At 42.5% G+C, this 25127-nt stretch overlaps 1 protein-coding gene across 3 annotated transcripts in view; it reads left to right on the top strand.

Moving 5' to 3' along the window:
- Positions 1-19886, top strand: part of ABCB1 (ATP binding cassette subfamily B member 1) — an 81567-nt gene extending 61681 nt beyond the window's left edge. For all 3 annotated transcript variants that reach the window (XM_037129260.2, XM_053672792.1, XM_053672793.1), the window contains 8 exons: positions 3910-4113; positions 6033-6133; positions 7372-7512; positions 10068-10224; positions 11102-11299; positions 16505-16711; positions 18041-18187; positions 19009-19886. In XM_037129260.2, the coding sequence (XP_036985155.2) occupies positions 3910-4113; positions 6033-6133; positions 7372-7512; positions 10068-10224; positions 11102-11299; positions 16505-16711; positions 18041-18187; positions 19009-19212 (1359 nt within the window). In that variant the 3' untranslated portion in view covers positions 19213-19886. The remainder of the gene's footprint in view (positions 1-3909; positions 4114-6032; positions 6134-7371; positions 7513-10067; positions 10225-11101; positions 11300-16504; positions 16712-18040; positions 18188-19008) is intronic.
- The last annotated feature ends 5241 nt before the right edge of the window (positions 19887-25127 follow it).

Below are 25127 nucleotides of genomic sequence, written 5' to 3'. Positions count from 1 at the left end.
AAGCAACTCCGTATTTTTAAGATCTTTGAGAGGGTGAGAAGGTGGTGGAGGGAAAGATTAAGTTAAATGTTTCTAACTTCAGAAGGCGGTCCAGGACATACACTTTCATTCAGTAAGCACAAATGTTTTAAAATTGGGTTTCAAGCAATATGGTGGTGTTTCAAGGAGGAAATAGACAGCAGGAGAGGGAGAACAGGGAAAGGGGACCAGAAAAATGAGCAGGAGAGGAAGCGAGATGGAAATACCTCCGAGTGCAGTGGGGAGGTTTGAGGGGTGTTGTGCGTTTCAGTGGGAAAGTGTTTCTGTCTTCCTTCACACCTGGGCTGTGGTGTTTAGAGTGTTACCTCCTCTCAGCCCTACTTTTTAAAATTAAATTAAATTAACCAGGGGCTTAATCTCTCCCCACCCCAACTAATGGTTCTAGATCTTTTAGTTCATCTTTCATGTACATAAAAGAACTTGTCATCTTTAATCCATTTTACTCATTTCTATGGCCTTGACTAACATCCAAGGCTAATATTTATGTGTGTGAAAGGTTATGTACCCATATGATGCATCTGCCCTGAACTTGGGGAATGTTCTTTTCTTTTTAAAGTATGTTTTATTAATTATGCTGTTACAGTTGTCCCAGTTTTTTCCTCTTCGCTCCCCTCTGCCCAGTACCTCCCTTCCCTCCAGCAGTCCCCGCCCCTTAGTTCATGTCCATGGGTCGTACATGTAAGTTCTTTGGCTCCTCCATTTCTTATACTGTTCTTAACTTCCCCCTGTCTATTTTGTATCTACCAATTATACTCTTTAACTCCTGTACCTTTCTCCCAATTCTCCCCCTTCCCCTCCCCACTGATAACCCTCTCTATGATCTCCATATATATGATTCTGATTCTGTTCTGGTTGTTTGCTTAGTTTGTTTTGTTTTTGTTTTTTTAGATTCAGTTGATAGTTGTGAGTGTGTTGTCATTTTTATGTTCATAGTTTTTATCTTCTTTAAATAAATCCCTTTAACATTTCATATAATAAGGACTTGGTGATGATGACCTCCTTTAGCTTTACCTTGTCTGGGAAGCATTTTATCTGCCCTTCCATTCTAAATGATAGAATCATTACTCTATCCAGCTTTACTGGATAGAGTAAATCTAAGTTGTAGGTCCTTGCTTTTCATGACTTTGAATACTTCTTGTCAGCTCCTTCTGATAATTTGATGGAAACTCTTATATAGGTAACTCTCTGCTTTTCTCTTGCTGCTTTTAAGATTCTCTCTTTATCTTCAACCTTTGGCATTTTAATTGTGATGTGCTTGGTGTGGTCTTCTTTGGGTCTAACTTGCTTGGGACTCTGTGCTTCCTGGATTTGTGTGTCTGTTTCCTTCACCATATTAGGAAAGTTTTCTTTCATTATTTTTTAAAATAAGTTGCCAATTTCTTGCTCTTGCTCTTTTCTTCTGGCATCCGATGATTCATATGTTGGCAAGTGTGGAGATGTTCCAGAGTCTTCTTATTCTCTCCTCGTTTTTTTTGAATTCTTATTTCTTTTTTTCTGGCTGACTGTTTATTTCTTCTTTATATTTCAACTCATTGCTTTGAACCCTGGCTTCCTTCCCTTCAGTGTTGGTTCCCTGTGGATTTTTAAAATTTCACTTAGTGTAGCCTTCATTACTTCCCTTACGCTTTTACAGTACTCAATGAGATATCTAAGCATCTTTATCACTAGTATTTTAAACTCTGCATCTGATAGGTTGGCTCTCCCCGTTTTGCTTAGTTCTGTTACTGGGGTTTTGTTCTATTCTTTCATTTGAGCCATATTTCTTTGTCTCCTCAATTTGGCATCCTCCCTGTGTTTGTTTCTGTGTGTTAGGTGGAGCTGCTTTGACTCCCTGTCTTGGTGCGCCTGTTATATTGTATGGGGTGGAGCCTTAGGTAACCGCCAGGGCAGGGGCATCTGCTGTACTGTTTTGTGGCTTTGTATTGAGGCAGGGGTCAGAGAAGGGGCAGTGCTGCTGCCTGACTGCTGGAGGCTTGTTTGGCACTCACCTGGCTTCCAATCACTTCTGGTAACCCTCTAGCTGTTGCTCTTCTGGTAATTCCCAGAGTTGGTGGGCTTGCATACATTCTAGGACCCTGTTGACCCTTTTTAAATGGACTCTCCTGAGAGACCAGCAGTTTATTCCACTGCCCAACCCCCATTGGTTTTTATAGCCAGGATTATGAGGCTTTATTTTCCTGGCACTGGAACTCCGGGGTGTGCGTTCTGGCCTGGGGCTCACTCCCCAGGTATCCCTAATGTGGGACCTCCTGTTCTGCCATCCACCACTGCTGCTGCTCACCGCCACCACACCACTTCCTCTCTGCACTGGCTCCTGAGCTCTACTCCTCCTACCCGTCTGGATAAATACATCTTCTTTAAATCCTTGGTTGTCAGACTTCCATATAGTTTTCTTTTCTGGCAGTTCTGACTGTTTTTTGTTTTGAGATTAGTTGTAATCCTTTTCATGGTTATGCAAGGAGGTGAAGCATATCTGTCTATGCTTCCATCTTGACCAGAAGTCTTGAGGGATGTTCTGAGTGCTTCTCTCCATTGCTATGGGAAATGAGTTTTGATAGGACTTGCAGATACTGAGACCAGGAGCAATCTGCATCTTCCCTGTGCTGCAGACTCTCTCCAGGTTGTAACTCAACTTTCAATTGAAAATGTGCAAATACAGATAGCTAGCTGCCTCTGAAGGCCAGTACAGTGTTTGACTTATGCCAAATTTCGCTAAGTGCCTTTTCGATAGATGCTCAGTGACTCCCTAAATAAAAATAAATGCTCTGTTATCTATGCTTCCTATTTCAGCCCTGGTGCAGTTCTTTGGGACAGAATTTAATGTAAAGAGGCTACTGGTAGTTGCAACACCCTTTCTCCTAGTTATTGGTCTGTTGTATGTATCACATAAGTGTGGGATGAGTTTAGAGGGTTGATATTGGGGAAGGGAGTGTTGTAAAAGAGTCTATCCTAGAATGCAGAGCTGAGAGAAGCTTAGTTATTAATCAGTGTACCTGCTCATTTCAGGAATTGGGAGACAGTTGTCCAAAGTCACAGAGATGGCAGCGACCTCCCTAATCTTTACCTGAGACCAGCCCCACTCAAGGAAATTTGGAGAGTAGAAGAGAACCTGGGTCATTTCCAGACAAAACAGATCTGAGGGCCAGAGGAAGAGTTTGGAGTGGCTTGTGGGCACAGAGTATTTCTGGGGTATAGGAAGGGAAGTGGTGCACTAGCTGGACTTTATCATTTGACTTTGGTTTTAGAGTTGGAAATCATTGCATGCTGCGGAAAGTCATGCTCCAGGCTCCCTCTGGCATTGACACTGAATGTTCTGATGCCTGCTCACTCTCCTTCATTCAGTTCCATACCTGTCAGCTCTCCGTATTTTTTCCAAATCAAATGCAGGTTAAATTAAGCACAATAAGATCTCAAAGATGCCAAGATATATTTGAATATCCTTAATGATAAATATTAGGCTTAAATTATAAGTAGTTCTACATCTAACATTGGAAATTTCCATCATTCCCAGTTTACTATTTGTCAGACTCTTTTATCTTATTAATTTTCAGAGCTCACTTTAGTGATCATGGTTTGATTAATGAATATTTTCTTGGTATTAAAAAATCAGAAGAGATAGAAACGTGCGATTGATTTCTGCATCATTGACCTTGTACTCTCAGTATTTATTCTGAAGTCATGAAAATCTTCATTTTCTAAACGAAATAAACCAACAAGTAAACATTTATTTTTGTCTTATTATGAGAAGATACGTAATAGATTTTCACGAAGCTGAACTGTCACGATCCTAAAGAAAATGGAAATGTAGATTTTAAAGATAATGTAAAAGTGTCTGTGTAATTTGTTTTGTTTGTTTTGTTTGTTTTGCAGGCAACGGGCTCTAGACTCGCTTTGATTGCCCAGAATGTAGCGAATCTTGGGACAGCCATCATTATATCTTTAATCTACGGCTGGCAGCTAACACTTTTACTCTTTGCCATTGTGCCCATCATTGCAGTAGCAGGACTTGTCCAAGTGAAGATGTTGTCTGGAAATGCACTAAAAGACAAGAAAGAGCTAGAAGGTTCTGGGAAGGTGAGTCAAACTAACTCACTTGCTAACCTAAGTGGAGTAAAATGTTCTAATTAGTGTTGTTCTGTTACTGTAACTCACTACTGCTTAGAAGCTCAAAGAATGTTTTTAAAACTATTCCTCAAAGCAATCTTACTAATCAGTAACAAAAAAATCTGATCAAAAATGGGCAGAGGACATGAAAAAAAAATTTTTCTCAAGAGAGGACATACAGATGGCCAATAGACGTATTAAAAGATGCTGCTCAACATCATCAGAGAAATGCAACTTGAAACCATAGCATGAGTTACCACCTTGCACCTGTCAGCCTCATGCACTGCTAGTGGGAATGTAGGGTGGTACAGCCACTACAGAAAACAGTATGGAGGGTTCTCAACAGATTAAAAACAGAACTACCATATGACCCAGTAATTTCTCCTGGGTATTTATCTGAAGTAGTCCAATACACCAATTCAGAAAGATATATGCATCTCTATGTTCATTGCAGCATTTTTGCAATAGCCAAGATATGGAAGCAACCCAAGTGTTCATGTAAATAGACAAATGGATTCAGAAGAGGTGGTACATATATTTAATGGAATATTACTTGGCCATAAAAAAGAAATCTTTCCATTTGTGGCAGCATGGATGGACTAGAAGATATTATGCTAAGTGAAATGTCAGACAAATACCATGTGATCTCATATGTGGAATTGAAAAAACAAAATAAATGAACAAACATAATGGAAACAAAGTCAAATACAGAGAACAAACAAGTTGATGGTTGCTAGAAGGGAAGGAGATGGGGCAATGGGTGAAAAAGGTTAAATATTAAGAAGTGCAAGTTGCCAGTTATGAAAACAGTCACAGGGCTGTAAAGTACGGCCTAGGGAACATAGCTGACAAACTGGACAAACTGTGTATGGTGGCAGGTAAGTACTAGAAGTATCAGGGTGATCACTTACTAAGTTATATAAATGTCTAATCATTGTGTTATGCACCTGAAACTAGCATAATGCATGTCAACTGGAATTGAACAAAATTTTTTAAATGTTTAATGATTAGATGATAGAAACTCTCTGGAGAACAAATTGGTAGTATATGCCATGTTTCTTAAAGTTAGTTTATTCTCTTTGACCTAGGAATTTCACTTCAAAGAACTTCTCCTAAGATAATAATTCAACATTGGTAAATGTTTTTGTACAAGGATGATTCTCACAGCATTATTTTTTATCAAAAAAACCTGAAAACCTTGTTCATTAATAAAGAAATGCTTAAGTGGCTGGGACATTAAGTGGCCCATTACACATCCCATTATTAATGTGTATTTAATGACCTTAAAAAGTACTTTTGATATTTGTTAAGGTAAAAAATAATTATATAAATCCAAATATGGAATTGTATCTTAATTTTGTTAAATATGTATATGTTCAGGAAAACAGCATGTAAGCTAATATGTCAAATACTCTAGTACATAACTTTGTATTACTTTTTGTACCTTTTTAATGTTTTCCAAATATTAGTTGTCATGAATGATATTATAAAGAGAAAAATGTAAATGTCACATTTAAAAATATAAAAAACTATAAATTCAAATTGTGTGACCATCATAGAAAAATAGCACTGCAATAGATATGAAATACCGCGTCCGCAGGTTGATGTTGCCACTGGAAAGCTGCGTGGCTTTAGGTAAGTGCTTTTATCTGTTGAAGCTGTAGTTTCTCTTTCTGTAAAGAGGAGATTGGATTTGAATTAACTGATCTTCCTTCCAGATCTAAAACTCGATTCAATAAATTACTTAGTATTTTTTTCATAGCGAAGTTCATAGGTCATAGTAAGTTACTAATATTAATTTATTAATGCACAGTATTTAGCTCTTTTATGGAACTCAAACTAATTGCCATTGTTTGTGCCTCTTCGTGACTGAGTGCTCTGTGTTGCAGATCGCTACTGAAGCAATTGAAAACTTCCGGACCGTTGTCTCCTTGACTCGGGAGCAGAAGTTTGAACAGATGTATGCACAGGGTTTGCAGGTACCGTACAGGTAATAACCACTGCAGAGCGGGAGGGGAGTGGGAGTTTTCCAGTCACCAGATTGGTTTTCCCAGAAGGTAAGGGAAATACTAAGTGGAGATACTACTAGAAGGGAACCATCAGGCAAGTACTTGTAATTATCCAGGAGAGGAATGACAAGACCTAAAACAGGGGCATCTCTGAGGTAGAACCTGTACGAAGAGATGACTGATGGGAAGGGGTGGGAGAGAGGATAGATATGAAGAATGACTCTGCTGCCAAGTCTGGATAGTGACGCTGTTATTTGCTCTTGTTGGAAATTAGTTCTTTGTGGAATATGAAATTTGGGTATTGGTGGACCGGAGGGGTGGTACTTCTTGCAGTATGCTTCCTCTCCCTCTCTTTGCCTGTCCCCGGAGGAAGCCTTCCACCCTTCCTGTACTGAACTCACCTAGTGGGAGCTCTAAACAGTGATCTGAGCATAAGCCCAACCTCCGAGTCTCAGTTTCTTTTATGATAAAAGATGAGTTTTCAATGGGTTATCAATGGGTTTTCAAACTTTTTTATGAGAGTAGAGCCTTTTTTTCTGGGGAAAAAAATTCCATTTGGAATCCCAATGAATGAAGTAGATAGTAACGGAGTTGATCTTCTCAAAGCAATAGTAAAAGGCCCAGAGGGCTGCTCCCTCATCAGCCTGCTCTTCCCTTCACGTTGCCGACTTCCACACGGTTCAGAAAATCTGTGAGTGTTAACTCCTTCGTGAAACCTTCTCTAGCTTTCCCAAACATTATTCATAAGGTACTTCCGTTGCGTCTACTCGAATCCAACTTGACTCCTGGGCCCCTGAGGCCAAGAACATGCCTCATTCCTCTGTGTTGCCCAGTGTGGTCCCTGCAGCTTGTAGGTATTGGACAAATGTGTGTTGAGTGGGCATTTCCCGTACAGTACATATGCTGTATGTCCCAGAGTGGGAGGAGAGGGAAAGGGACTTCCATTTATGAATCCTTTACAGGCTCTTCATGTTTTCCTTGGCTTTTTTTCACTGCCTCCATACTTTGAAGTGTGGTTCATCCTGCATTAAAGATAAAAGACACTGAGGCTCAGAGGTGAGGAGGCAGTTTCCTAAACTCTCACAGTGGTACAGTGAGGACCGAACTAAACCCATTTTTGTCTGCCATGACTCCATGCACCACCACTAATTGATCAAAGGTTATGTTTTAAGGGCTGAGAAAAGAAAGCCAAGTAAGTTGCAAAATGTCTTCTTTTCAGAAACTCTTTGAGGAAAGCACAGATCTTTGGAATCACATTTTCCTTCAGCCAGGCAATGATGTTTTTTTCCTATGCTGCCTGTTTCCGGTTTGGTGCCTACTTGGTGGCAAATAACTTCATGGAGTTTGAGGATGTTCTCCTGTAAGTATCGGGTTAATATTTACACTTAAACTCTAGAAATAAAACAGGGGAACATGCTAAATGCCTGCATGGGAAGCCTGTACTGTGAAGCTTCAAGAAGAGATTTCAGTGATTCACAATGTGTCAGCTTGCCTCTGAGTCTGCGTGTAATGGCATTGAAGCTCTCTTCATTTGGGAACTCAGTGACTCGCTCACCCCAGTGCTGACTCACACTTGACCTTTCAGGTCTGTGGCTAGTTGGGGTGTTGATTCAGTAAAAGGTTTCCAGAAGGCCTTGGCATTTGGAAAGAAGCCTAAGTCTGATCCAGGTACCTGGCTCCTTCTAAGGGACTCTACACAGGGCACCTGTGGAGGAGCTCTGAGATCTGCAAGCCCTGGCAGAGTCCAGGATAAATTTGGTCTCTTTGACAAAAGAAGAGAAGCTAGAAGGTTAGAGCTGGAGAATTTCAGAAATGACAGAGGCAAGCTAGACTAGGATTCTTGCCACATCCCTGTGAGTGCGGACAAGACCTGACCTTCAGTACACTTCCAAATTAGTCGGATACACAGTTGGGGATTGAAAGTGTGTGTGATCTTTCTGAGTGTCTAGATTTAGTGCTGGGTAAGGGTCTGCCCTTTGATACGTACCATCACTAGTAGTAATATGGTTTCACATTTAAGCCACACTCATCTGAGCCTGGCAGTGTAATGTGTTAGTATAGTATTGTCATCTTCTTTGGACTTGGACATGAGGATGCATTAGCTTTCTCAGGACAACCTCAACAGATTGAAAATTCCACTCAATATCTATTTCTGACAAATACAGGTTCTATGTCTAACCATGACCAAAAGATCAAGACTGGGCATCATTGGCACTGGGGCTTTGATTAGATAACTATTTGATATGGTGTTTTCCTCCACAGGAAAGTACTGAACTAAGTAAACTTGCTGACAGTTGGGTGTTTAGATTCAGAAAATCTGTTGTCCAAGTAAAGGAAAGAGGAGACCTGTCTAATCAGAGATCAGACTGTTTTGAAAGATGCCCCAGGTCTCAATGAGAACAAGCCCAAGATTAACCATCTGTGTGATTCATTTAGAGCTTTTTAAAAAAGACTCCATGTGCTACATTTACAAAGGCATAGAGTCTGGACTCTGGTGAAGAGGAAGCCGTGGACTCGCACGCAGTATTATCTGTGAGGGTTCCCACGTTTTAGGTCAGTTCCAGACACACTATTTAAAAAGGTGTGTGGATAAATGCGTCCAGAGGAAAGCAGCTGGAATGCTGAGGATGAAAGGAGTTTTCATAGAAGCCAATCGTCTACGTCGTACCTGTGACGTAGCAGGAATCCCAGTCTCGCTTCCCTTGGTCATTTCTGAAATTCTCCAGCTCTTACCTTCTGCTGTTCTGACTGTTCACAATATCCCAATATTTGAAGAGCTGTCTTAAGCAAAAGGAATTATTTCTTCAGTCTGAAGATATTTTTATTATTTTTAAATTTTAATTGTTGTTTAAGTACAATTTTCTGTCTTTTACTCCCAGCCTACCTCCCCAGCCCTCCTCATCTCCTTCCCATTTTTACCCCCACCCATAGTTTTTGTCCATGCGTCCTTTATACTTGTTCCTATAAACCCTTCCCCTTTTCCCCTGAAATTCCCTCCCCTCTCCCCTCTGGTCCCTGTCAGCCGGTTCTCTATTTCAGTGTCATCTGAAGAAATTTTTAACAGTAGACTCAATCAAATTTGCTACTTCCTAAAATAGAGGAGAGAAGCCAGTTTAGGGGAAGTGCCTGAGCATAAACACTGGGAACTGGACCTGATTTCCTGTGAAGTCTGCTGTGGTTCCCATGTCATAGATTAAGAAGGTTGATGCATCTGGGTCTGTAAGGAACTCCTTACCAAACAGCTCATAGGTTTTCTAAGACTTTGATGTAATTCCACCGTCACAGCCTGTATCCATTACTCATTCACACAAATGCTGCTTAACAACCAGCCACTATAGTAGCATACAGTGATAAACATTATTTTCACCCACAAGTCGGTGGATCAACCGGGCAGCTGGATAAGTATCATGAAGCTCAGTTAGGCTCACGCATGTGTCTGCAGTGACCCATGAGCTGGGACCCACACAGCTCCCCTCCATCTGTGCCTTGTCCTCCAGCAGGCTAGCTGGGCTTATGGTAGTGGCTGAGTTCAGAAGGAGGGGGATGGGGGGGGAGAGAGTCATTCAAGGCCCCCTGAGTCAGACTCGGAATTGGGAACAGTCACTTCCGGCATATCCTGTTGATCAAAGCAAGTCACAAGCCCAGTCCAGATTCAGAGGGTAGGAAAACAAATTCTACTTCTTAAATGGAGGAGCTGCAAAGTCACATTGCAAGAAGGTGAAGATACAGAAAGAGATGAAAAATGGGGTCCTTTTACAGTCAATCTGGTACACTTTCATGAATTTATAAAGCAAAGTGATTTTCAGCTTCTGTATTGTAATCGTTGGATGCAGTGCTCTCTGGCTGGAAGTGCCAGCTTCTAAGCATTGAGGTTAACATTCTTTACACATGGCTTGTCGCTGTTTTTTTTTGTAGGGTGTTCTCAGCTATTGTCTTCGGTGCCATGGCATTGGGGCAGATGAGTTCAATGGCTCCCGATTATGCCAAAGCCAGAGTGTCGGCAGCCCATATCATCATGATCTTGGAGAAAACCCCTGTGATCGACAGCTATAGCACAGAAGGCCAGAAGCTGGTGAGTAGTAGCGTGTCTTGATCATATGACCTGCTCCTAACTGATGAATGTGAAAGTATAACATCTGTGCTTCTTAAAACTGGCTGACGATAAAATGAAACTTCCTGGATCATGGAATCATTTTAACAAGTGTTAATAATATGTATTAACACCCAGTACTTTTTATATGACAAAGTTACAGGGAGATAGGAATATTGCCCACTTTATAAGCAAATCCTGTCATTGGGTTTTTAAAAATCCTTATTGTATCTTTTCCATTACCTTTTAGTCCCCTTTATACACCCTTCCTCCTGCAGTCACCACACTGTTGTCCGTGTCCATGAGTCCTTTTTCCTTTTTCGCTCAGTCCCTCCACCCCCTAAACTCACCCACCCACTAGCTATCATTCTGCTGTCCATATATGAGTCTGTTCTCATTTCCTTAGTTCAGTTTGTTGATTAGATTCCACATATGGGTGAACATATATGGGATTCTCCTTTCTCTGACTGGTTTATTTCACTTAGCATAGTGTTCCCCATGTCCATCCATACTGTTGCAAAGGGAAATTTTTTTCTTTTTTACAGCTGAGTAGAATTCCATTGTGTAGATGTCCCATAGTTGTTTTATCTACTCATCTATTTTATATAGATTATTCCTAGGGAATATGTAGATTATCCCTGGGGAACAGATTGAGTTATCACATTTGTATTATATTTATAATACAAGCTATAAAAACATTGACTCTGAGATTTTTATATATTAAATTCTAGCGGTTACAAATGAAAGCCAATTACAATATAAGTTCACTATCTTTGACACCTGGCACCATAGAGTGTTAGCTATTAATATGTTTCCAGGATTACTGCAATGAAATTTATTGATGTTGTTCTGATTTTAGAAAACGTTAGAAGGGAATGTGACATTTAACGAAGTCGCATTCAACTACCCGATGCGGCCAGACGTGTCCGTGCTTCAGGGGCTGAGCCTGGAGGTGAAGAAGGGCCAGACGCTGGCCCTGGTGGGCAGCAGCGGCTGCGGGAAGAGCACGGTGGTCCAGCTCCTCGAGCGGTTCTACGACCCCCTGGCCGGATCAGTGGTGAGCACCCTTTCTTATTCAGCTCACTCGAAGTTTCTCATCATCTTGAAGCCTGAATGTTTAATTCTTCACTATGAACCTTTACACAACAGTCCCACATAAGTTCTGACATCCCAGGTCTCCAAGCTGTGTCATCTGCTTCAGGCAACACCTCCAGCCTCTCTCTAGACACTGCCCCTCTCCCTTCCCTTAGTTGGGTTTCTGCTTACATAAGAAGACCCAGCAAAAAAATTTAAGTGGCCATGAAGATAGAGGAGGGGTATGGGAGGGACAATGTGGGAGCTAAGGTTGGGGGTGGGCATGTTTCAAGGAGAGGCAGGTAGTCAGCAATGACAAAGGCTGTGGAGGGTCAGATGACGACTAAAAAGCGTGATAGGCTTTGGCCATGAACGGGCTCCTGCTGGCGCTCCAAGGGGTCCTCCGTGAAGAGGTGGTGACAGAAAGCAGTTGAGCGTGGCTACGGTGTGGTTAGCAGGGGAAACCGAGGGATTGTTGGCTCTCAGACACGAGTCATGGTTCTCGATGGACATTTATTAGGCAGCGTGTTACATGTTGAGCTCCAATGAGTGATAGCACAGGGTGTCTGCCCTCACCGAGGAGATGCGGATTATACTTGGATGAGATGGATTAAAGAAGATGATAAGTTTGAGTCGCTTCTTAAGGGATAAGTAGAGCTGGTTGCATAAGGGTGTGGGGGTAAGCAGTCAGTCAAGATGCCCTTTGATGCAAGAGATCGTGTAACAAAATACAGATCACGTGGTCTGTGTTCGATAAGTGATTTGTTCCCGGTGTCCATGTCGGCCAGTTTGGCTGAAACAATGGACTTAACCCAGGATCAAGGTTCCCACACTGGTGTGATCGTGACCCATCTAGGAAGGTCAAACACCCTGTCATGGCCTCACGGCCGCACTCCTGGTCTCTCTACTGGAAAAAGCACTCGATAACAGAGTTGAGTTGAAAACAATGATGGTAAACAGTAGAATAATTAAGCAAGAAGAAAAGAAATTATTAATAAGGATTCTACACATCAGAAACAGAAGGGGAGCACAGTTGAAAACATGGACCATGTCAGTGATGTTTCAGTGGAAGAAACAAGCTGCTCTAGGTATTTCAAGTAGATAAGTGGCTCATCAAGGGAACGAGGTGCTTGCGAAGTCTTTGGGAGATTGGGAAAAGTACAATAGGAAAAAAAATCATGGGAAGAGTGAAAGTAAAAAGTGAAACAAAGCAAATGCTCTAAGACAGTCAAGTCACAGCACTGCAGCCAGGATGCTGTGGCCAGGAAGCTGCAGAAAAGTAGGCCGGTGTCATAGCTGCTGCCAGCTTGAAGGTCCAAGGTCAGAGCGTGGCTTTTGCAAAACCTCCCGGCTGCTGGAACCCGTGTGTTGGCTTAACTGCTGCTGAAGAGAACTGGCCTCTGCTTTCCAGGTTTTGCAGTGGGCATCTCACTGGTAGCACCTAAGTTACTTCCAGGACCAGAACAAAGTCTGGGAAACAATTTCTAGCCTTCTAGTCCCTTGTTTATGGAAGGGAGACACAGCATAGTATGGCAGCGGGTGCTGAGTACGTAGAACAGTAACCATCTCGAGAAAACATGGATAGTGCAGTGAAAACAAAGCATTCTCATCTGTTGTGGGAATCCTGTTGTCGGCTCCTGGGCATCTGCATTAGAACTACTGCCAAGTGGTGCACAGCAGCCAGACTTAGTGCCAGTGTCACCAATAAACACTAGTAAATGTGCCGAGTTTTGTTTATGAATATCAGTTAGTAGCCATTAATAATTCAGTAGGTTGCTAGTAATTGCTTCTTATTACCTTGTAAAAATGAGTATGTGGATTTAAACATCATTTGATCAGAAGAAAATTTTTTAAAAAAGGACTTGACCCCTAAGGTCAGGAAATCTTCATGACCATCAGTGGGCACTGAATTGTTTTTTGGGAACATTAACCTGAGCCTTGGTCCTCAAACTGGCGTGTATCAGAAAGGCCTAGAGACCTGAAGAACACAGCTATTCTGGCTCATTGAAGTAGAGCAGGGCTTAGCCTTTTAATTTTTACAATCTTCCCAGGTGACTCTGAAGCCAATTACAGTTTGAGGACCACTGAACTGATACATTTGAAAGGTTTGGGGTAAATTATGGGAGGGTTGAAAAACCAAGCTAAGGAATTAGACGGAGGGGGAGTTTCAAGTTTCGAGGAGTGTGACACAATGTTATGGACTCTGCTTAAAAGAATGCAAAGGTATATACAAAATTACTTTTTACAAAAAAGTAAAGATTTGCCTGGAATGAAAATATCACAACCAAATATTGAAAACTTAAAGATTCCCATTCCTGTCTGCTTTAGGCAAGTTATTGAAAATGCAGTACTTAGCTGGCAAACTTCCCCACTACAGCCGGGCCTTCCTCTCACCCAGAACACTGTTCAACACCCAGCCTTTACCTGCAGTTGCAGCTTAAGTCCATTAGCTTCACTGTTAAATTGCCTCTGGTTTGAGTCTTTCCCTGTCCTTCGCTTTCTTCTCTCTCCGGTGCATCCCACAAACCACCGTCAGAGTCCTCTGTCCCTCTGAGGACACAGCTAGACACCTGTTGTCATTGTCTGGGCATGACGCAGTGGCTGCCTGAGCTAAGATGGGGACAGTCATCTTTTGAGGCTGGACAGGAACTGTCTTTCAACTATGAGACACTTGTGTGACTAAACCCCAACCTGTACATCCAATCCAGCTCCCCCAGTAACTAACTGACTTTGTACAAGTTACATAATTTTGCTCATTTCCTAGTCTGTAAAATGTGGATTAAAATCACACCCACACCCCCCCCCACAAGAGTTGTCGTGAAGATTAACAAGAGAATTCATGAGACCTGCTTATCACAGGAGCCATGGTACAGTCAGTGGTCAGTATTTTATCCATAATAGTATTTCAGAGTGAATACATATAAGTAGAATAGTACATATGAAATGAAAGCAAGCAGTGGCTTTAACAATCTAGAGTAGAGATAGCTAGTCATTTTAATTAGGCCTTACATTGTTATTACCACCGTGTTTAATTCCTTAATTACGTTATGTAGGCTGTATCTTTTGAATGGTACTCGCTGATTCCTTGGGCCAGAGCGCCTTGGTCCTTCCTCAGACCACCACCAAGGCCTCGGCCAAAGAAGCTCCGCCTGCATCTGTTCTACATTTGGGTTTCTAAACACGTCTCCCTCGAAAAAGGATTCTTCAGCTCACACGGATTTTTAATACTTCGCACCTCTGGTGCACCGTGCAGGGACGAGGAAGCACAGAGTGTTAACGTGCTCAGTGCAGTGGGGAAGCTCATTTAAACTTCCTGGGATCGTTCGAATTTGATTATGATAGTTAGGCAGTGTCTGTTTTCCTGCCAGGGGCACACACCTGGAAAAAAAATTTTTAAAACACGTAACTACTCCTCCTTTCCTCAAATTTCTATTCTTCAAGTACAGTGTTTCCTTCAACAAGATCTGCTGTTTCGCCACGTTTGCATGGTTTTCCCTGCTCCTCTCCACCTTCACTTAGTACTGTAAAGAAGCCTGGGGCATAGATGCTTGGAACGGTTTCCATGGAAACCCTGCTTGCTATCAGTAAGGTCGTGGCTGTGTTTTCCATTTGCATCTGCAAGCTTCACAAACAGAAGCTGCCTTCCTGCAGCAGACATTGAAACCTACCCCTGGCCAGCTGTCTCCCAGGGGTACCCAGACAGGCACACAGGGTACAGCACATCTGCATGGCTCAGGATATGCTCATCACCACTATCAGAAAAGCTTGAGGCTGAGTCACTCACTTCTTTTTTAAAGGGGATGCACAGTGCTCTCACTTGAATGACTGAATTCTCTTGCACAGTAGATATTTTGAGCAGACATTTCCACATCAGAGAGTAAGGACTTTTATCAGCAAGGCTGTAAGGAGCACCACCCCGGGCTTTTCTGCAGCATACTTTGGGGAGCCAAGTGACTAGAGAAAGGCCATCCTCCCCTCTCCTGCTCCTCTGGCTCAACATGGTAGATGTCTGTCCATCAACCACTTCTCCATCATCGGGAGCTCCAAGCACAGCACAGAGAGGTACACATTGCTGGCAGTCCTTGACGTGCGTACTCTGCCCAGCAACTGTGCTAACTGGGGTCCGTTCATGATCTTGTTTGGTCCTGAATTCTGTGAGTTCAGGAATTACCACAGTTCTCATTTTACCCATAAGGAAACTCTCGAGAAACCGTTATCACCTCCCAACATTAGCATCTGCTTAGAGTCTAGCAGTAGCCCCCCCCCCACACTCACTTCTGTGCCATTTAACTTCTGCACCCCATTCCTCAAGACCCTGATCCTAATAAATGCAGATCAGATTGGAAACCTGACCTGCAAACCCATTATGTGGTCATAGTGGTTATTTATTTCCAATCTAATGTCAGCTACTTTTCCTTATGAAAAACTGATACATAAGAATAAGGATGCCAGGAAGCATTCCAGAAATATAATGCATCGTGTTAGTTTCCTGTGGCTGCTGTAGCAAGTTTCAGCAAATTGAGTGGTGTAAAAAAAGCAACACAGATTTATTACCTTACAGATTCTGAAGGTCAGGTATCCAAAATGGATCTCACTGGGCTAAAATCAAGGGGTCGGCAGGGCTGAGTTTCTTCTGGAGGCTCCAAGGGAGAATCTGTTCTCTGACGTTTTCTAGCTCCAGGCCCCTTCCTCCTCGTTCGAAGCCAGCAGTGACTGGTTGAGTCCTCCTCCTATTGTGCTACTCTGATCCTCGTTGTCCCGCCTCCTTCTTGCACAGTTAGGGACCCTTATGGTTACATTGGGCCCACCTGGAAAATCCAAGATAATCTCTGTTTTGAGATCAGCTGATGAGAAACATTGAGAAACACACAATTCCCATTGCCGTGTGACACAACACAGGTTTCATGCATTAGAACAAGGGTATCTTGGGTGCGTGTTTGAGGGGGGGCATTATTTTACACACCACATGCCTATATCAAAAGCTAGTATTCAAACAGAAGAGACATGATAGTCCCTCAGAATGATAACTTTACTTAATTCTCCTTGATAATAATAAAAAAAAAGCCCTAACAACAAAAATGTAGTCTTGCAGTTATTTGGCAGTTTTAATGTGTGAAGTAATGATACTAATTTTGCTAAATTCAGAATGTGCTTGTCCTGAAGTTGACCTGTGAACTCCTGATTTCAGCTCATCGACAATAAAGAAATAAAGCACCTGAACGTCCAGTGGCTCCGAGCCCAGCTCGGCATCGTGTCGCAGGAGCCCATCCTGTTCGACTGCAGCATCGCCGAGAACATCGCCTACGGAGACAACAGCCGGGTCGTGACCCAGGAGGAGATTGAACAGGCCGCCAAGGAGGCCAACATCCACCGCTTCATCGAGACACTGCCTAACGTGAGTCTCCCTCCGAAGTAGGGGTCCAGGGGCCTGTGGCAGCCTCCCTGACCCAGAGTTTGATGTCCGAAGGGCTGGTTTACCAAAGGGGAAGAAAAACCAGTAACCAGGACACACACACACACACACACACACACACACACACACACCTCTTTATACAGACTTGTGGACACACTTCCTGTCCCCATTCGATGTTGTGTACACTGGATCACATGACTGACTTTCCCTGTGAACGAGCCTGATCTAACAGCGCTTACGTCTGAGAGGCCCTTCCCTTCAAGTCTGAGTTGCAGGGTCCACAGAAGCAGGCGTGACCCTCCCTTCTGGGTTCTCTCCCAACCTCCCTTCTGCCTCCTCACAGCTCTGCCCCAAACCTCCCCGTGGAGCCAGGCCAGGCTGTAGGGCCCATGCCAGAAAGAAGGCTCCCTGAGGGGGGCCGAGCCACTGAGGTGGCGGTGATGTTGTGTACTCTGACTGTTGCACGTTTCACGGGCCCCACGCTCTGCTTGATGGGGTTGGTCACTGAGACCTCCCCTGGGCTGTTGTCGAACGGCCAGCCTCTGAATTCCTCCTAAAAAGCAAGATAAACAGAACTGCTCACCCTCTCTTAAGCCCCTGAAGTCCTGTATTTCAAGTGCATTTTGACATAACTCATCTACCCCTCCCCTCCCCGGTCATGTTCGAAAGTACTCCCCAAAAGATAAAGCTCAGTGTCCCCAAAGCGGCAGGGAAGGCAGTATCCTCATAGGGCTAATGTGGACAAGAAATATGTGAAAAATAAAAAGCAGTTTTCAGCTTTCAAAATTACATATCAAGATATAATTTCTTAACATCTGTTGAAATCATTGAAACACTGGAGATAGTTTTATAAAAACAGCCACCAAAGGCTAGCATCCCAAGAATTGCTTCCTTTTCTCTTTATAATAATGCAGAAGGTGCCACCTGCTGGTTGTATATAAAAGAAGTTTCATTTATTTTCTTAGGCAAAGCCCCTTCAAATCAAATTTCCCTCCTCCTGACAATCTCTGTCCCACACATAATGAAACCAGAACCCCGGAGGGCACCAACATTGCAACACTATGCTTCCTCATAAACATGTTGACTTGTTTATACTAATATATAGCTTTTAAGACACAAGTGGTCTGTTTTCAAGAAGACAGGTCAAAGCTGCCATTAGAGGTGTGTCTGTTTGTTTAATTCCCTGTGAACCCATTCTTAAATTCTGGACCTAAACTTTTGTTGCAGGTATGGAAGCAGTTATTCATTTTTTGTAAGCAAACTCTAGAATCTGAGTTCCACTTTTCATAATTACTAAACTCTTATTTACAGAAATATAAAACCAAAGTGGGAGACAAAGGAACTCAGCTCTCTGGTGGCCAAAAGCAGCGCATCGCGATAGCGCGTGCCCTCGTCAGACAGCCTCGGATTTTGCTTCTGGATGAAGCCACGTCAGCTCTGGATACCGAAAGTGAAAAGGTGAGGGTTTCCATCAGACATATTCACACCTGAATCAGTCGTACTTAATATACAGCGTATGCTTCCATCTTCCACAGTAGAGAACAAAACTCAGCCACCTGTGTTGATTGTTACTTACGTCACCCTTCAGTGGGCTTTGAACACTTTCTGCAGTTGTTATTAAAGAGAACTGAGATAAAATAAGGCAAATTAGTCTCACAGCATTTATGCTTCAAAAAACAGCCCTGGATTACTTTGTATTGTCCTAAGAAGCTGCATTCGAGAGACCAATGTCCATGTCCACTGGCAGCAGTTCCCCAGCAGCTGTGTGAGCTCCTGGGAGGACGCCGTGCTGTTCCAAGCCGACAGGGCCTTAAGATAAAATGAATAATCATTTCCAGTTTGAGAAAAAGTTGGTTATTCAGGCATTAGAAAGACAAACTCATTCTGAGATGTTTCCTATCTTAAATATACCAAATGCAAGGAAGCTGTCTTTGTGCTCAGCCTTCCCAAATTTGCTGGCGAGCTGGCCCCAGAGGGCTGCTTTGAGGGATACTGTGTGGCCAGGCACACCAGTAAATGTTTTTTAATGATGGGGTGGGCTGTGTTTATTTTCATATCTTTGAGACTAGGTAATTCATGCCTCAGAACCAATTCAAACTAGCATTCAGTTATCTTGATATGCCAAATCCCTTGCTTTGTAAAATCTGTTATATTTCACTGGTATCATTGTGAAAGGAGGACCTATTGTTAGATAAATTAATTTTGAAGATTATTATGGAAAAGGAACTTAAGGGAGAGGACTATTTTTATCAGAATTAATTTACATGAGTATTGAATAGGTTGTCCAAGAAGCCCTGGACAAAGCCAGAGAAGGCCGCACCTGCATCGTGATCGCCCACCGCCTGTCCACCATCCAGAACGCAGACCGGATCGTGGTGTTTAAGAACGGCAGGGTCAGGGAGCAGGGCACCCACCAACAGCTGATTGCGCAGAAGGGCATCTACTTTTCCATGGTCAATGTCCAGTCTGGAGCCAAGCGCTAGTAAACTGTGACCAGATAAGCTGTTAAACATTCTCCAGTGTTTGTGTTAAAATACAGCGTTTAATTAAAGTTAAAAAGGGAACACTTACTGGAAAAACTATGTATAGTTACTTATTTAAAGTTCATTCCATCAAGTTCTTCAAAGAATTTATAATTAAAGAAGTTAGAAGAAACATTATCAAATGGAATAAATATTTTTAATTGTATTAGAAGTTTATATAATAGTTCAAAGTAGATTTTGGTAATAAGATCTGTAACTTTTATTTTTATTTGCCTATTTAAACTGTAACTGACTGCCTTGCTAAAAGTAGTACAGAAGAAGCAACAAGTGCTGAATGTTTGCATAAAGTGCCTATAATAAAACTAAGCTTCTATATGACTGGAATCATCGTGTCTTAAATACCTGTAAATATATTGCCTCCCAGTTGGAATATTGAAGATCCTACCTGCATTTTTTAAAAAGACTCCTTTTAAAACTCCCATTAATTTTTGTGGGATTAGTTAAATAGTGTAAGTGATTCCAATGTCTTTTCACATTGGGCCTTAAAGAACCATCTGCCTTCATTCTTGGAACTTATCCTGCTGATTCTTGCATTTCCACATTCTGATGGCTCTCAAATTGACCACAGAGATCAATACAAGATTTGGGGGGTCAGGGTGGGTCATAGGATGCACAACTGTGGTGTGTATATGCTGATGTACATTAAATATTTTGCATTGCTCTTATAAGGGATTCTTACAGGGTTGATTGATTTATTTACTTTTTTATTTTTAATCTTCACTCAAAAATATGTTTATTGATTTTAGAGAGGGAGGGGAGGAGGGAGAGAGAGAGAGAGACATTGATGTGAGAGAGCAACACCAGTCAGTTGCCTCCTGCACATGCCTTGCAAAGGGAGCTAACCCACAGTGCTTTGGTGCACAGGACAACACTCCAACCAACTGAACCTCAGTCAGGGCTCTTACAGGATTTTACTATTTTTATACTTTAAAAATTATAATTATTCTTCTGTTTCAATATTGAACCACTTTGACCAGTAATTAATTTTTTGATGGCAGATGTGTAAATGTTGCATAGGTTTAAATACAGCATCATGCAAATATGATGAAAAAAGAAAACATCACAAAGAATGATACTCTGACTACAGAATAGAAAGCCAGAAAACACTATGAACAAAATTGAAGGGCAGAAGCTGGGAGCAACACTTGCCATATTATAAACAGTTGATAATCCTTAAAAACATGAAGAATTTTAAAAGGAAAAATGCCATCGTCTCCAAGGAAACATGGACAAAGAATATGGTCAGGTAACGCCCCAAAAAGAAACGCATGACCAAAAATGTGCACAATCTCAGAGAAATTTGTATTAAAACAGCATACTCTTTTGGAAGTAGCGTCAATCTCATGAGGGAATAAGACATCCCCTGTTTTGCCCTCAACAACAATAACTGGGCATCCGTCCACAGACAAAAGTGCCTTTTTGGGAACTGTGGGATCCAGCACTGTCCACTGAGGGATCTGAGAGGAGTCCTGCCCACCAGGTGTCAGGTAATGGGCATACAGACCTCAGTCCTGGCTGTGAGTCCTTCAGTGACCAGTGACCGGGAAACTACCTTCAGCCCATGTTGGTCTAGCTCCAGGAGCCCCTGGCATTCACTGTCTTAGAGGATCACCCATGAAGGAGAGTGTAAAAATCCGGGTTTCACAAGAGAAGTTTCCACATATCACTGGAGCTTGGGAGAGGGTGAAAGGAACAGTTTGACTTGCCTGTTCCTCCCCTAAGGCAACACAGCCATCTCAGCGGGCAGTTTCTCTCACAGGGAAGTGAGTGTGTAAGTGAGCACCTGGCCTTCCCATCTGCTAAAGAAGTGCATTTTTCTCTGACCCCATCTAGAATACCAAATTGTGAGCTGGATGACTGGGGGGCAGGGCAGGAAAAGACTGGGAGAGTGGCAGATAGGACTCCCAGCGGGCATTAAAGGTATGCCGAGCCTACTAACTACATTGTGGGCTCTATCAGGAAGCCTGCCCACAGGCTGCTGAGAACACCCCCAGGGCCCAGTGCGCCTCACCCGCATGCACCCCTGACCCTGTGCTGGATCTCTGTGTGCGCCCCCACTGGTGGTGAAGGAGAGAAATGAAGAACAGAAGCCCAGGGCATTCATCACCACTCAACCTGCCTCGCTAGAAATGCTAAACGGAGTTCTGCAAGCAGAAATAAGAGGGAGCTAATGACTAACATTAAAACACGGAAATAAACAACTGGTAAAGCTAAGTATGTCGCCAAATTCGGAATGTTCTAATACTGTAATTTGATGGTGTATTAATCACTTTAGTATAAAGTTTAAAGAACAAGAGTATTAAAAATAAGTATTACTGTAATTAATTCGCAATATAAAAAGGGTAAGTTGTGACATTAAAAACAAAAGGGGAGTGTAAAAGGTTAGGGTTTTTATACAAAATTGATGTTACCAGTGTAAAATAGACTGCTATGCCTGTAAAATGTTTTACGTAGGCCTTGGGTAACCACCAAGCAAAATTCTACAGTAGATTCACAAAATAAAAAGAAGGGAATCAAAGTGTCCCACTACAGAAAAATGTCAATTCATGAAAGAAGACAGTAAGAGAGGAGTGAAGGAACAAGAGAAGTACCAAACAGAGAACAGTGGATAAGATGGCAGGAGTAGGTCCTTACCTCTCAACACTTACTATAAATATAAGTTGATTAAATGCGGGAAAGATAACGAAGAGAGACCCATCTGTGTGCTGCCCACAGGAGACTCGCTTCAGCCTTCAGGACTCACACGGAGCCAAAGTCAAGGGAAGGACGGAGGCGTTGCGAGCAGACACCAGAAGAGAGCAAGGGCAGTGATACTTCATCAGACAAAACAGACCTCGAGTCAGAAATGGTTAACGACACAAAAAAGATCGTTATATAGTTATAAATAAAATTACACATACTCTACCAAGACTGAACATGAAAAAATATGAAACTTGAACACACCAGTAATGAGTAAGGAGAATGAATCAGCCATCAAAAACCCCCTAAGAAGGAAAAGCCCCGGAACAGATTGTTTCACTGGTGAATTCTGCCAAACATTTAATGAAGGGTTACTTAATGCCAAGCCTTCTCACACTCCTCAAAAAAACTGAAAAGGAGAGCACACTTCCAGAGTCATTTTGAGAGGCCAATATTGTCCCGATACCCAAGAAAACTATGTAGAGCAATATGTCTGATGAATGTAAGTTTAAAAACTCTCAACAAAACACTAGCAAACTGAATTCAATAGCACATTGTGAGTAACATACACTATGATCGAGGGGGGATTTATCCCTGGGTTATAAGGGTGGTTCCACGTAGGCAAGTCAACAAATGTGATACACCATGTTAATAGAAGGAAAGTTAAAAGTCACATGATTGTCTCAATAGATACAGAAAAAGTACTTGACAAAAATACGATGTCCTTTCAAGAAGGATGGGTATAGAAGTTGGGTACAAAGGGAACATGCTTCAGCACAATGAAGGCCACAAAGTCCACCCACAGCTAACACCACACTCAGTGGTGAAAGGTTGAAAGCTTTCCTTCTAAGATCAGGAACAAGACAAGAGTCTAGTCTCTGCTATCACCTCTCGTTCAGCATGGTACTGGAAGTCCTAGCTGGGGCAATCAGGCGAGAAAAAGAAGTGAAAGGAAGGAAGGAAGGAAGTAGTAAATCAGAAGGAAGAAGTAAAATTGTCTTTGCAGGTGCTACGATCATGTGCGCATGCGCGACTTCCTGTCCTGCTCATTGCGCTTAGCCTGGTGCTCTCCGGGTTCATCCATGTCCTCACGAATGGAGGGATTTTCTTCCTGTTTATGGCCACGTATTATTCTAGTGTGTGTGTGCGTGCGTGTGTCACATTTTCTTTATGCATTCATCTGTCAGTAGATGCAGGTTGTTTGCATGTCTTGGCTTGGGTGAGTAATGCTGCAGTGAACACAGTATTGCTAATTTAGTTTCCTTTGGATATACACCTAGAATGGGGATTGCTATATGATACAGGAGTTCTGTTTTTTAAATTTTCTTAGGAACCTCTATTCTGTTTTCCATCATGTTAAGCCACCAAATGTATGGTAATTTGTTAGAGTGTAAGCCTCAAATCAGGGAAGCTAAACAAAATTCTTTTCCTTTTTGTTCAGTGTGAAGGTGACGAGGCTCTGAGTTGGGCCGGTTAGGCCAGAGAAGAGCAGGTGGTGGTGAGAAACATCCATAGCTTAGATGTGAAAGGTGGAAGGATGACACCAGGTGGCTAGGGAACTGCTGTGACGTTGACGGAGATGAACTGTCTTAGGAGGAACATGGTTTGTTCATATGGCCGAAGGCGGCATTGTAATAGAAGGTGTTTGAAAGTGTGGCCTCAGGCATGAACCAAGCACGGATAGGGTCCCAGTGTGCGCTGTTTGCTTGAGTTCAACTACCTTCTGTTTTTCTAGTTCTGTCCTAGGATTATCCAGCCATTTCCAACTCTGAACAATGATGGCCCTTCTCCTTCAGTCACCAGAACTAACTTGTGAATTTAGGCCAAAATGTGTTTCAATCTGTTCTTTACACACAAAGCAGCCATTTGTTCAGGTTTCAATAATGTCTTTTTTTATTCATTTTTCTTACATCTCTGTTTCAGGTGCCTGCTCCCATTTGTGAACCATTTGAGGAAAGGCCAGTTTTTGTATCACTGTGTTCTTGTGTTTGGCAAAGTCCTTAGCATATAGCAAAGGTTCAGTTAGTGTTTATGCTTTTTGCCAAGGTTTTGATCTAGTACATACCTCCCTCTGGATCAATTTTGTTTTATTACCATTTAGCATGTGAAAAGTCCTTTGTTAGTAGAAGATACATTAAAATGATTCTTGTGTAAGGCCATATAATTTTACATACCCATCATTACCATATGACCTGTGACCCAGCATGATCTACCCAACAGAATAAAAGAGAAGGCCTTACGGGAATTGCATCCATAATTTTGTAAAAGAAAAAAAATGGTCCTTAAGAAACTGGAGTAGTCTGGTAAGAGTACTTTACACATGTCTTGTCTTGGGTTTGCTTTTGTACTGTGGCTATGACATCATCGTTTGGGAAGGTTGGGTGAAGGGTACAGAGGCCTCCACGATTTTTGCTACTTCCTGTGAGTCTATAGTGTCTCACAACAAAAAGTTAAGAAAAAGGGTTAAACTTGGCTGACATGTTTGCTTCTCTTAAAGTGATCGTTTGGGCTGAAATCTGACCAATGAGGAGTTCCCCAGGAGGTGGCGGGAGTGGGGAAGACAGGCCGTGATACGGGAAGGGAGGCTAGCATTTCAGGTGGAAGAAACAGGCTGTTCGCAGAGCATTTGAAATACGGAGTACGGAGAGGAGGAAGTTGCAGTTGGAGCGGGCTGAGCAAGGCGGGGGGGCATGGGACACCTGGTGGGCGAAGTACAGATGTTTGCTTTCCTCTGGGAGCCCTGCCTGACAAAATGGAGTTTGGGAGAGTTTTTACCTGAGGACCAGATCCTGACCTATGATGACTCCTTTCTCTCAGATCCCAGATGCCATGTTATAGGAACCCCAGGATACGTGGGGAAGACCATGTGATTTGACTCAACCGAGCCCCCATCTCACAACCAGCATCCAGGGCCAGTTACGTTAGTGGGTATCTCAGACAACCAGCCCTCAGATGGCTGCCTTCTGGGCAATACCTCATGAGGTGAGAATCACGTGGCTGAGTCCAGTGGATCCACAGAACTGTACATATCCTAAAAACCATTGCTTTAAGCCAGGTGATAACTTGAACAAGTAATAACCCTTCTTAGTCCCATACCTTATAAAGGAATTTCACCTAACTTAGCTCACTTGATCTTTAAAGGTATCCCTTCTAGCTATAATAGCTTGTTGGGCACC

Source organism: Artibeus jamaicensis, unplaced genomic scaffold, assembly GCF_021234435.1.
Source record: "Artibeus jamaicensis isolate MK-2021 breed Jamaican fruit bat unplaced genomic scaffold, CSHL_Jam_final contig_787, whole genome shotgun sequence".
Lineage (NCBI taxonomy): Eukaryota > Metazoa > Chordata > Mammalia > Chiroptera > Phyllostomidae > Artibeus > Artibeus jamaicensis.
Note: the sequence above shows the minus strand (reverse complement) of the source record. Positions and strands in the feature narration are given on the sequence as shown.